The sequence below is a fragment of the Pinus tabuliformis genome, chromosome 9 (assembly GCF_031772625.1).
Source record: "Pinus tabuliformis cultivar Carrire ecotype Pingquan chromosome 9, CPIR1, whole genome shotgun sequence".
NCBI lineage: Eukaryota > Viridiplantae > Streptophyta > Pinopsida > Pinales > Pinaceae > Pinus > Pinus tabuliformis.
This window is the reverse complement of record NC_142307.1, coordinates 1,886,839,335-1,886,853,807: the sequence shown is the minus strand read 5'-3', so window position 1 is coordinate 1,886,853,807 and position 14,473 is coordinate 1,886,839,335. Positions and strand designations below refer to the sequence as shown.

The 14,473-nt window shown below is 32.3% G+C and overlaps 1 protein-coding gene across 1 annotated transcript; it reads right to left on the bottom strand.

The window, feature by feature from the left end:
- Positions 1-366: 366 nt before the first annotated feature.
- LOC149156463 (vacuolar iron transporter homolog 2.1-like) lies at positions 367-945 on the bottom strand. Its single transcript, XM_089444761.1, has one exon. It carries the CDS (start codon positions 943-945, stop codon positions 367-369), a length of 579 nt encoding a protein of 192 aa, XP_089300887.1.
- Between the last annotated feature and the right edge of the window lie 13,528 nt (positions 946-14,473).

Sequence of the window (14,473 nt, the reverse complement as noted above, 5' to 3'; positions counted from 1 at the left end):
TATATATATATATAACACCGTACCGAATTGCAATTTGCGAATTTGCCCCCAAACCGAATCGTGCTGTCGTATTTTCGAATTTTTCTGGCCAGTACGGCCGAATTTGGTAGCTATGGTATAAACTATAGAGAACACAAGACAACTCGAGGAATTGAAGAAATTAGGAAAGGGACAAATCCACTACGGATTAAATTTGCATTCATTATGTTAAATCCAATTGCTAATCAGATAAATATATCTATAAACATTTGATTGTAGTTACATACAAATCACTGCAATTAATATTACTAAAATTACAGACAAATTTGGCAATAATACCTTGCATGATCAAAAGTATTCGATCCACTATCCATTATCAAAAGTATTCTATCGTACTATGGCGCCAAAGAGCTTAAGCAAGCCGTAGGTTGCTAACATGGCCATCCAGCCTCCTATCAATACTCTCAGAGTACCTTTCACCAGGGGAGAACGGCCATAGTAAGCTCCCACAACACCAAAAGCGGCAAGGGTCGCGCTCGACACGGATGCCAGCACTACATCTCTGATAAGGTGATTGCTGATGAAGGCTGCTGAGAGTAAGGGCACGATTCCTCCAGTACAGAATGCCAGGGCTGATGCAATTGCTGCCTGGAACGGGTTGGGGAGGCTCTCGTCCTCTTCATCATCGTTAGGGTTTCGAAGATTGCTTGCTCTTATTTTCATGTCAGAGACTTGTGCATCACGTTGAGCATACACAGAAACCAATTCCCCAATGGCCATACTGCAAGCACCGGCCACCAGAGCTGCCATCCCTGATACGACCACGGTACTTTTACTTGGTTGCACTGCTCCCACTCCTAGCATTAACGATGCCGTGGTCAGCAATCCATCGTTGGCACCCAGCACTGCAGCCCGAAGCCGTTGCCCTCTTTGTTGGGAATTCCTCACTTCCTTATAAACTGGCATCGTAATGCTTACATTAAATGGTTCTGGCGCAGATGGCGATGCCTCTGGAACCAAAGCGTTACAATTGGCCATTTTGCAGTGGAATGGTGATTTATCTGTCAAAGGATCAGGGAAAGCAAGAAAACAATCAGAGCAAAAGATAAGGAATATATTATTGTAACTTAAATGTAGGACTAGCACCGGTTATGGAAATATCTCTTCTAAAATATTCTAATTACAATTTCAGCTGCAAACGATAGACCCAATGATTTTGGCTCGGATCCTCGCCTGTTTTATGAAATACAAATAGAATACTCACGATCCAAACTGAAGTATAACAAAAAGGCCTACGAAGCTGGAATCCAGTGAGCGCGTAACGAAGAATCAGATGGAAACCACAAGCGTGTGCTCTCCACACTCAAGAATGTCTCTTTATGTACTTTTTTCGGCCATATTTACTGTAGCAGAAGGCTGCGAATTGTGATATCACGCACAGGCTCCACTGGGGGGCGAAATATCGACGGCCGTCATTAACATACACCAGTACCTGTCTGGTTGCGTTCCGTCTTGCGATATACAATTGTTGAAAGACAAACAATATGTATATTTTAATGTTCCCATGGCGTGTGCGATGAGCGTGCTTGTGTGAGAGTTTAGTATATTTTAATGTTCCCATGGCGTGTGCGATGAGCGTGCTTGTGTGAGAGTTTATCTTTCGTGGACATCCGATCAGGTTATAATGTGAATGCGATGATGCTCTCGAATGTGGTTTGTTTACAGTCGACGAATCAGAGTCACAGCGATATACAAGTCCAAATAAATGGTCCCTGTCTGGAAGGAGCGGTGTAATCGTGTAACAAACTCTCTCTCTTCAAGAATCCTGTAACAAACTCTGTACCTTGAAGTCGCCGTGTAATCATATGACAAATTATGTTTCATAATTTGGTCCAATTCGGTGAAACATAATGAACGGTGAGTAAATGAAAAGAATATATTTACTCACCATTATAAAATTATTTATCAAAGAAGTTTATTACATTAAGGAATTTAGACTTCTGTGATCCATAACATTGTTAAGATAGTCTTCGGCAAAATCACATAACCAATCTTTTGTCGACGCGTTTCGAACCAACCAGTGTGGTTCATCGTCTGATTTTGCCGAAGACTATCTTAACAAAATTTATTACATCTTTGATGTGTAATTTTATTTATCTATTTATCTGTTATTAAAGTTAAAATTTAACTAGTCTATTTAAATAAAAATAATAAATAATAAATTATATAAAATATTTAAATAAAATAAATTCATAAAAAAAAATTATACGTGAAAAATTAGATCTTCCTAACACATATTAAATCCGTGTTTAACACATATTAAATCCGTGTTTAAAATAAATTTATGCAGATTATACTCAACTTCAAAACACATTTAACGTATAACCGATTACCTGAGTTTGATCGGTGATTATCGTGGATAACACTCACCAATAAAAATGACGTTTAACCAAGCATATTTCAGCATATATCTCCTCATTTGTCTATCTATATTTTAATCCATTAAAAGATATATTGGTGTTAAATTACTACTCATATCTTTTAATTAGTTATCAGTGAAATGACAATTCTATTGTTAATATTATAAAGTACGTTGCCGTGATAGTAATGTCCTCTTATTCCATCGTGATGGCTGACATCCTTAAAATGTTGACATGCTTATCTTACATATTAAATTTCATTTTAAAAATGTTGAGATGCTTATTTTACATATTTAATTTTATTTTTCATTTTGAAAATGTTTACATGCTTATTTTACATATTTAATTTTATTTTTCATTTTGAAAATGTTGATATGCTTATTTTACATATTTAATTTCATTTTTTCAAGATAAAGTTGTACTATAACGATTATGTTTTTTTGCAAGGAAAGTTATAGAATTTTTGGTTATATCTTGAGGGATTTTTGTAAATTTAAGTAAAAGTTGTCAAACTTCATAATTTCATGTGCTCTAGAGTTTCTTAATGGTACTGAATCCATTTCCACCATAAAAAATATGATTCAAACACTACATCTACAAGATATTTTGAAATTTTTTTGCCCACATTCTAGCCTCTTTTGACAATACACACAATTTCTCCATGTGATACTACTAATTCCTGCGGGTGAAACCATTAATCTTCCAAAGCCATAGTAAAGTGATATTATTAATATCAGCCTGATAATTCTCGAAGATAAAGATTAAATGACGCAATTACTATTAAATTTGTCCTCCAACTTTAAACTTTTTTTCAATTTAATAATAATTACCATTTAAAATTTTAACAAATATTGAAAATTTGTAAGACTTAATTTCATTAATATTATGATGATGATGGTTAACGTCCACTGAGACCAAACTTTGGTCTATCGGACCTAAAAAAATGAATTATTTAGTTTGATTTAAGAATTTATTCCTATGCTCAAAAAGCTTGGAAAGAAGCCTCCCAAGCTCGCTATAATTTTGACATCGTAAAAGGCTAGGAAGATCAGTATTGCAACAAAGATTATGAAACAGAGATCTAATGTGGTTGTACGTGAGGCACTCTAAGAGGAAGTGATTTTCATCCTCGATGTTCATATTCTCACATAGATGGAAGATCCTTTCCATCCATGGTGTTTTAGGAACTGCCCAATGAACCGTTTCACTATGCAGCTCATGAGAGTTCGTTCTAATCTTGTCTATATTAAGTTTCTTCTTTGAGCTAGTTAAAACAGAGAGATACTTTTGATCTTCTAGGGTGCGGTTGATGACCTCCTTATAATATCTTAATTTTCTTTTAGCTGTTAAATCTTTCTCACACCACATTTTTTCTTTGAACTTAGAAGTAACAATATTTTTAATTTATTAATGTTTTGTAATGCAACATTCTCGTCAATCTCCCAATGGTTTAACCAGGCCCTAGTGTCTTTATACCAACCTCACTTGAGCCTTAGGTGGTTTTGGCTGGAATTTAAATCTAGCTTAGGAAGTCTATGGTCTCCTATGTTATTGAACTTGTGCTTGTACAACATAAGCCTAGTCATAGCTAGGCTCTCGATAGGGGAAAGACCGACTTCTATAAGGATAATAGAATAGGATGTATTTCTTTTAATTTCGAGGTTATACATTATAAAACGCTTCTAGATTTGCTCAATCTTTCTCCAGGATTGTCTAGAGATTTTGGAACCCCAAACCTCACATCCATATAAGATAACAGGAGTGACTAAAGTTTCAAAGAGGAACTTCTTTCTATCCCACATTATGAGGTTTGTTGTTTTGTAATTATTTTCAAGACCAAAATAAGCTTTCCACCCCCCATTAATCATTTTCTCAATTCTATAGTTCCAATTCAGCTTGTGATGAATATCAATTGCTAGGTACTTGTAAGAAGACATTTCCTCCAAGTTACTATTGTCATACATAAAATTAGCATAAGTTTCATTCTTGTATTTGATAATCATAACTTTTGTTAGTGTTAATAGTCATACCCATGGTAGAGCAGAAACCCTTAAGAAGTCTAAATTGCTTATCAAGATTAGATGAGAACCTTGCAAGAAGAACAATATCGTCAGCATAGAGAAGAAGGATGATGACTATCCCAGCTAAGATCGTGCCAACACAACCTGCTTCCTCTAAACAACCTTCTAGCTTGTCGATGTAAATGGAAAATAGGGTATGGGAGAGGGGGAAACCTTGTTTAACTCCGCTATTACACTTAATATCTTTTGACCACCCCTCATTGCTCTTTAACTTGGCAATTACATTCTCATATAACCTTATAGCGACAACTCTCAACTCGAAAGGAACATGTAGTTCTTCTAATCTATTCCATAGGTTGTATCTAGGAACCGTATCGAAAGCCTTTCTAAAATCCACAAAGAAACAAAAGGGATTGGATTTATCATTGTGGAATTCCTCCACAATGATCCTAAGCGTAACAAGGTGGTCCGTTGTTGAGTGATGCCTTCTAAAACCCGCTTGGCCTTTAGCCCACTTACCTTCACTTTCAAGCCATATTATGAACTTCTTTTCCAAAATAATACCATATAACTTGGCTAAGAGAGGGTTCATCATAATTTTCCGATAATTAGAGGGGTTATTTTATCCCCACTTTTAAAAATAGGGATAATGAGGCTCTGAGTCGATGGTTTAGGGAACCCGTGCTTGACCGCTTGATTGAAAAGCTTATGGATGTGGGGGATGAGGACAGGACCTCCAATTTCTAAGATTTCCACCTAGTAACCTTCAATATCCTTAGCTTTCCCGTTTGCCAGGCATTTAACCCCAAAATCAATGTCCTCTAATCAGAAAATTTATTTCTTTGTGAGCAGGGTTTCAAAGTTATCCATGACATTTGGAGATTCATAAAGCTTTTTAAGATAGAAATTCCAGTTGTGTAAAGGAATTTTATTATTATCTTTAGTTTTCGCAGTTAGAATCTGCCTCCAGAATTTCTTGGGAGCTACCTTAGAGATGTGTAAGAGAATCTCTTGTCTTTTACAAATATACTGCCTTTTTTTCTTTTTAGTTAGGGATTTGTGTATTTTTATCTTGCCAATTTTAAGAGATTCTTCAACATCTTCCTTAATTGCCCTCCTCACACTTTTACAATCGTTTTCATACCAAGGGTTGGTTTTTCTATTTCTTTTATTACTTGAAACTTCAATTGAGAACTTGTTAATAGAATATGAGAGGGTTGTAGTAAAATTATAATAGAGGCCTTCTATGTTTTCTATGCTAAATAAAGGAAGTAAATTAGTTTTTAATTCATTTAGAAAGAGATCATTTTTATTTCTACCAAAGATTAAGTTATTTTGCCTATAAGGATTATCTTCTATGGGATCTCTATTCATGACAAAATTGAGAGTTATAAGTAAAGGCCTATGATCAGAGTTAGGCTCGTGGTCATTTAAGATGTCAAAATTTATTATTTCATTATATAAAGGGAGATCGGAAATAACATAGTCTACCACGCTGCTACCAAGCCCATGGATGCAGATCATCTAGATAGAATTGGGCCACTTCTTTAGACCATTGCAAATTATGAGATCCTGAGCACTACAAAGCTTGACTAGCTCTGATCCAAACAAATTCTCCCTGAGGTCTTCAAAGCTCCTTTTGTACTGGCTAGCTAGAGTAAGGTCTTCGTTTAACCAAAGAGGATTAGGGTTGAAATGATTACTCAGAAGAATAGCTTGGTTGCTTGAAGTTCGAGCATTAAAGTCACCCATTAAAATGATATTACCTTCATTCCTTATGCTAAAAATATCATTCTCTAAACCTTTGTAAGGACTATTTTTATCTAGATTCTTTTTTTTATAGAAGTTAGAATTGTTGGGGGGGAATAATAGATTGCTATGTAGGCCTTTTTATCATTAATGTCAGCAATCTCTATCCAACTATATTGGTTGTAAGGGTTGTTTTTATAAATCCTAGCATTGGGGGAGATGTTCTTCTTAATGTAACAAGCTATACCCTCAATGCCTCTACAGGAGGATATCTTGTTCCAAGTAGACCATAGTGCAAAGCCATCTATGTTAGGGACCTTAGATTCTTCGTGCTCCCAAGTTTCAACAAGAAATATAATATCAACATCATTCGAGATCCAACTTAGCATGGGGCCTTTGTTCCATGGAAAGCCCCAACAATTCCAAGAAAGAATCTGGAGCATGTTGAATTGTTATTTATTACTATTTTTTTGGTTTCTATCTCGAATAACAACTTTTCTATTTCTGATCATTGCCCATTTTCCTTCCTTCTTAGCTTCTTTTACCTTTCTAACCTCCTTTCTTAACTCTTCTTGATCTTCTGGAATGAGATCTTCATTTATAAACATTCTCGTTCCTTTTACACTTGAGGTTTTACTAATTATGTCATACTTATGGTCAGTAGAGCTCACCTTTATTCGGATCAACCTTGCTTTGTTCTCAGTTAATTTCCCCAGCCTTGTTGCTTCTATGAGACACGTTGTTTCAATTTGTAATCTATTATGAAATTCTGTCTGGGCTATGGCTAAGATATCCTTGTCTACCTCATGTTTCAAACCGAAGATTATAAGGTTCAAGGCCCTTTTGTTACGCTCATGGTCCAATTCTATGAATTTTTTCATTTCATCATTAATTGGTTTGATATCTAATTTACCTACCACACTATTTAGGTTGAGGCGGCTATTAATTTTTTCTTATAGTTCTTTAATCATGTCCTTCATTTTAAGATTCTCTAAAGTATCAACATTTCCTTGCTGGGATCTTTGGTTTGTATCTTCGTTTTGTTTTTCTATAACCTGCAACCTAGTCTCCATTGACTCCATTTTATTCTCCAATAGTTCTATTTTATTTTCTATTTGTTTTTGGATCTTGTCTTCAAGAGATGTGAATTTAGTTTCCAGTATGGCTTATAACTCTGTTTGTAGCTTGAATTCTCTTTCTTCTCTACATTTCTCTAAAGACTCTATATACTCATAAAGACTCTATAGAGTAACTGTGCTAGGTCTACCTTTTGCAATCTTTGGCAGCTGTGGTGAATTATTCCTACATGAAAATATATGAACATATGTGTATTAGAAAAAGATAAGGAATTTGTGCACCTGATATCAACAAACCGAACCGCAGACCGCACATGCCCCAAACGAACCAACTCGCAGAACGTATTGGATCTAGAAAGATGAATCTCTAAGACAACAAAGATTAGAGAATTATTTGGAAAATCGCACCACAGACCCGATTCGCAGACCCGAGACAAGACTTTTTATAAAACCAGTTTTTGAGCCGCAGTTCTGAATAACCTAGGCTTTGTAAGCCTTTGTATGGTCGCACCCCAAACCCTAAACCCTTTGGTCTCAGAGGTAATGTTGGACAAGGGGTCCCGCTTTCGAGGTTATGAGGGGCCTGCTAACCTTCTAAAGGCTCGTTCTATCCTAATTCACTGGGCGTGATTATATCATAGCAGATAATTAGCAGTGAAAAACTTCAGAGGGCCTCGCTCAATCTCAAAGGTTCGGAAGAGCTTCGTATTATCAATTCTTGTTTTTCTGCACTTCACTACGAATTCAAGAATCGACCTCTCTCAATTGCAAATCTTACTATATTGGACCTCCGCCAGACGTTTGAAACCCTCGCTTCTGATTCAAACACTTCGTATATCCTTAAGCCACTTTTAATTCGTAGTTCTTTCGTTCTAAATAACCTAGGTTTGTAATTCTTCGTATGATCGCAACCTAAACCCTAAACCCTTTGGTCTCAGAGCTAATGTTGAATGTGGGTTATATCTATTTAACAACTTAAATCTGAAAATTTATAAATAATTAATTATCTTTAATATGGAAAATCAAACTTTATAAAGAATCTTATAAATATACAGATATCTAAGGATTGAAGTTCTTATCATTTAGATAGCTTTCCAATTTTTTATTTTATTTTTTTCCGAATTATACAATAGCCGAGAGAAAATTTATCTTACAAAAACTTAACGAAATAAATTAGTTTATTTTAATGTTAGTATTATTTTTTTAAATATGAACTGCTTTTTATCTTCTTGAATTTAACTAATTATTCTAATTGATATAATTCTATTTTATAAATGTAAATAATGATGATAAATAAACCTATATTAATTCATATAAAATATTAATTATTAAATTAAATATATATTTATAATATAAATAAATAATTTTATAAAAATACATTTTTTAATTTTAAATTTAACAATTTTAATGCATAATTCTCGAATTACATATTCTTTTATTCTCATTTAAAAAATTAATAATTTTAAAATAAATTAGTGAAGTAAAAGTTACTATTTCATCCCTAAATATTTTCACCTAAAATGTTGAATATCCATTTTTTCTTTAAAATAAATTGGGGAAGTAAAAGTTACTATTTTATCATTAAATGTTTTCACCTAAAATGTTGAATATCCATTCTTTCTCATCAAAGTATTGGATTTCAAATTTTCAATAATTGGAATTTTTTAAGTTTTCGGATTTACTTATTAAGAAACCAAATCAAAGTTATCAAATTTGACTAAATTCGGGTGAAGGATATAAAAATTTTCGGATATAAATTAAATAGTGGAGGAAATTCTCTGGAATTTGTTTAAAAATTAGTAGTGATTAGTTTTTTCTTATTAACTTTGTTTTGAGAATTTGTTCATTATAAGACAGAGGGTGTTAAGCACGATAAATTCCTAAATACAAATAGATAGTGGTGTCCATTCAAGAAGAAAAATAATGAAAATAATTGTGAAAGTGGAAAAAATCTATTTTTCAATTTTGTTGTTGTTGTTTTTTTTTTTTGGGCCTTGAAGGGTTGGAATGTTGTTGTTGTTGTTTTTTTTTTGGGGCCTTGAAGAGTTGGAAAGGTGTTTTTGCCTGAAAGGGTTGGAAAGGCTCGAAGATAATAAAGGAAAGAATTAAAATGGCGAGTAGTGATTAATTTTTAAATATATTTTTATTATAATTATAGAAAAATAAAAAATTAGCACTGATTTTCTAAATAAACATTTATTTATTAACAAAATTTTTTGAAACTAAAAAACAATCTTAAATTTAACTAATATGCATTTATTTATTAACCAAAATTTTTAAAACCAAAAAACAATCTTAGATTTAACTCTCGAAAACAAAAGAGATTTTGAACCAAACAAATATTGTGAAATGTAATTATAAACTTGTTATAATATTTAGAATTATTAAAAGTTATTCAAAATTTAAAATGAATAAAAAAAGGAATAAGCAAAAGACATCAATGTCATTAAGAAAAATCTATATAGAAGTGTTTAACATATATACCGTTTTACTTTTTGCAAATTGAATTTTTTTTCCGTATTGTACATAATTATAAACTTAATAACTATAAATTAAACTAAAAACCAATTAGTATAGAATTAGAAATATCTACAAATTTTTATCTAAAACTGCTATTATTTGATGTATAGAATAACTTTCCATCGGCTGCATTTTAAAATTTAATATTCAAATTTAATATGATAATGGACCACAAAGACAATATTTCAAATTTAGAAGCGTGCATATTTGCCATTCTTATAAAATTTATTATTAAAATTGAATAAAGCTTGTCCATTTGGATCATTCGTAACTGCGGAGACTGCAGCATTTGATACTGGTATAAGAGGAATGCATTATGAAAAAGTGGGAAAATGGAAATTTCACATCACCTCGTGATTCCAATTGAAGTGATATTCACATTAACTTCAGGCCAACGAATAGAAAGGAAGGGAGGGAATGCGCATGAAATGTGCCCACCGCGTGGCTGACAGTGACATGAAATGTATTGAAAACGAATATGCGCCGAGATTCAATGACGAGCATCTCGAACGACCACATCAGCATTGACTTTATTATGATGCCAATCCGCTTCGCTTTACGGTGCATCATTTCGTAGATACATCATGAACGGTAATTTTTTTTTTTAATTTTTTTATTTTGCTGGTGGGGGCTGCTTCATGTTAGGGGCGATTTCTATTTTCACCACAAATTCATATTTAATGCGTCCTGACATGCAGGGGCTATAGCGAAATATAACGCGCACCGTCATGACTGGAGGAAAAAAAAACGGTGCGCCTTATATTTCGCTATAGCCCCCACATGTCAGGGCGCATTAAATATGAATTTGTGGTGGAAATAGGAATCGCCCATGTTAGGGGACCAATTTTACGTTATGCGATTGAGACTCAATAAGGATATGTTTGTTGTTTTTATTGCCTTTATTTAAGGTGTGATGTATATTTTTATGGGATAAATATTAATATAGATTTATTTTAAATAAAGATTTAATATGAGTCAAGTGGAGAGGAATCCAATTTTTTCACGTGCAATTTTTTTTATGAGTAGATATTATTTAAATGTTTTGTATAGTTATTTGTTTATTTTTATTTTATTTTTTCAGATTTTAAATTTTTTTTTTTTTTTTTTTTACCAAGACAAGCAAAATTTCAATTTTGATGACGGACGGACAATTTTACACATCATACTGAGCTCTAGAATATATATTTAAAGATATATATGGACCACATTTATTAATGTTATGGTTAAATATATTCAAGTTATAATTGAAAAGAGTTTATTATGGTTAACATATATTATGGAATATCATGCTTGTCCACATTTAACTATTTAAGATAGTTACCCATGTTTGGTCATGGATGACCACTGTGATGGTGATCATAGTTGAATATGATTAACTATTGTTAATGTGGTAAACCTAGGAAACATAGGTCAACCTGGTAAATCTAGGAAACTTAGGTCAACCTTGTAAACCTAGGTTTTGATTCAACTATAGTTGACAATGGTTGTTTATATTTGATTATCAATAACCATGGCTACCATGGTTGACTATAGTCAACCATAATCAACCATGGTGAATAGAGTTGGCTATGTATCAACAAGATTTATCCACATTTGTAAACTCATTAAACCTCGTAAACATGATATACCAACATAGAAAACCTAACTAACCTAGGTCAACCTAGTAAACATTATAACCTCTTTTTTTTTTAGTATCTCCCAAGTTAGACCAGGGGGAATTTGAACCTTGGATCTCTTAGGTATCCCAAAACTCCCTTTACTTTGATTACCAATACAGCTACCCCTAGGAAACCTAATTTATAACTCTATTATTATTATTACTGTTATTATTATTATTATTATTATAACATGTCTATGTTAGAATAGGGATTCCAAAAAAATTAATTTAATTATCAATAACTATTAGGTGGATGTTAGGGATTTAATCTCCACAGAATATTCACAGAGATGAAAGGTTTAGATTTATTTCAAAATTAGTTATTCATTTTCTTTTCTTGTAATCAGTGTGATTAACAGTGTTGCTACATAAATTAAGTGGTTGGTAAATGTTGATAGACATTAATCTATAATCAGTATTAAAATATTTACTTCATGATACATTTCAAATTGTTAAAACTAGCAATTGCACCAAATGTTGCAAAGGAAATTGCGTAAGATAGTATTGTAGGAAAGAGTAGAATTAGTAGTGAATGTGTCACCTCCAACATCTAGACAAAAAATAATGCATGTGGTTATACTAAAAAAATCAACAATTTGAAAGGTTGTGAAAGCATACACAATATTTAGAACTATGTTTCTCTTCATATGTTTAGCACATTAACCTTAGCAACTAAAAATATAAACCACTAAATCCCCATCTACATCTAAATTTAAGAAAATGTTTTATTCTAAATAATACTTATAACAATTTAAAAATAAAAATAAAACCTTAAATATAAACCACTAAATCTCCATCTACATATAAAATATAAAACACTAAATCTCCATCTAAATCTGAATTTTAAAAAATATACTAAAAATATAAATGAGCGAAAATATATTAGAATAAAATAAACTAGCAAAGAATTGAGATGAATATTTCCACGCAATAAATTTATTAATCTAGAAAAAAATTCAATGGTACGAATTGTGAGAAAGTGTAAGAAATTTAGATATCCCCTACCATGGAAAATTTTAGGGGCTAATGTTCGCCGAGTGGGCTAATTTTCCATGATTTTTTCACAAAAAAGATTTGCCAATTTCTAATCTTTATAAAAGGTGATTCACCCAAATTTTAGAATATAAAATTATTTTACCTTCAAAATCGCCAAGATTATATAGAGGCCATATATACAATCATTATAAATTTGAATAATTTTACAAATATATCAATAAACATTTTATAGTTTGCATACTAGGGATTAGTGAGATTCTCCAATATTTATAAACTTCAAGAAAATTTCCCATCCTTAAAATTTTCCTTGTGGACCCCTACCCCATCTTACAGCTAGTCTCCTTCTGGGAGTGCTATGCTTCATGTTAATAATAAATATTAAGTTATTATTATAATGACTATTTATTTACTTTTCGGAGGACAATATCTTTTTCCTAAGCTCTGCAATGTCGCTTCTATGTTTGACTTTAACTAAAGGAATAAACAAAAAGTAAGATAAAAACAAAATTAAAGGCCAACCTTCTAGCAGAAACGTATCTATCAGCATAATGTGTGCAAAATGGAATATCCTCTGGATCGTCCTCTACAGTTTTTAATTCCTTGAAAGGGTTCTTTTGCTTTTCTTTGGCAATTTGAAGAGGGTACTAGTCTAGAATGGTGACATTGTTTGCATCAATGTGTTTAGCTATGCCCAATGTGGTAAATCCAGTGCCACCTTCTATGTCTAAAACAATAAAGTCTCTGTTATAAAGGTATGTAGGCTCAATGGAATTTTCTCTCATGCCTTTTGTTCAGTGTCCATGATTAATAACATGGTCATATATGATGGATATGAATCTACATAACCAAAATGCTTCTTGTTTGCGCTGAATAAAATGTACTTGTGAAATCAGACTAGATGAAAATACACTACATCTAGACACTCATGGACCAGTTTTCTCCTCGTATTAAATGTTTTCATTAGTAAATATAATCATGGAAACAATAATCCACTAATGTCTACATTGGAATCTTATTAAAAGGAACCAAATACTTTCATGAAATGTGAAACATCTTGCTTCTATTTTTTCCATTTATCATTACAATACCCACTTGAGTTCCACAATAATTGTGCCTGATAGGATTTAAAATCTTACCAACTTAGTGAAATACACACATAGAATCTACCATCATGAGGACCAATAACTTCAAAATTTTGCATGTAAAATTCTAAAGCTAAAACCCATTCAAAATCACAGATCGTATAACATCACCTCAAAAAACTAGCAGTAATTTCAAATCCATATTCTAAAATCCATGAGGCCCTAGGCAATGTCACAATAATTAAAATCCCAATCGAGGCATGACCTATATACCCCAAAAATCTAGGCAATGTCATAGGAATTGAAATCCTTATTAATGCATGATCCAGAAACCTCAAAACATTTATCAACACAATCCAGGTGCCATAAACATGCTAAAAATGATCTAGTTTAAAAACAATAAAAAATAAAAGTAGAATTCAAATGGGATCCAACTGTAAAGCAACTATCTATAGTTGCTCTTACTATGAAAAATGGCACTTCAATTTATAACACATTTTCCAAAACATTTCTTTGGTGTATGCATTTTTTTTTCTCTAGCATACCCAAATAGAACACTCATGTTAAAGTCCTTGATTTCGTAGACCCATATGAACCAATTCCTCAAGATAAGTTACTGTTAATATTTTGGGTTTCCTTCGGTTTTCTCACAAATCTGTCTTGCCTTCATTTTTATTTTCATATATATATATATATATATATATATATATATATATATATACTTGCACTCCATACTGTCATGGGTTTACCACTTATTTTAAAAGTCATATTTACAAATTTCGACTGACTTCTAGCAATAATAATGTCCTCTAAACTTTTCCGTGCACTCGTTCATATACATGATGAACCATCCAAACTAATTTTTTAAAATTTCATATAGAACACTTGATTACTAGGAACAGAAGGGAAATTTTCCTTTAGCTACAAGATATGTTCTTCTTAAAATATTATTTTAAGATTGGTTGCCTAAGAA

What these genes read in the sequence shown, in the direction of transcription:
- LOC149156463 (XM_089444761.1), bottom strand. Translation starts at nt 945, where the DNA reads ATGCCAGTTTATAAGGAAGTGAGGAATTCCCAACAAAGAGGGCAACGG.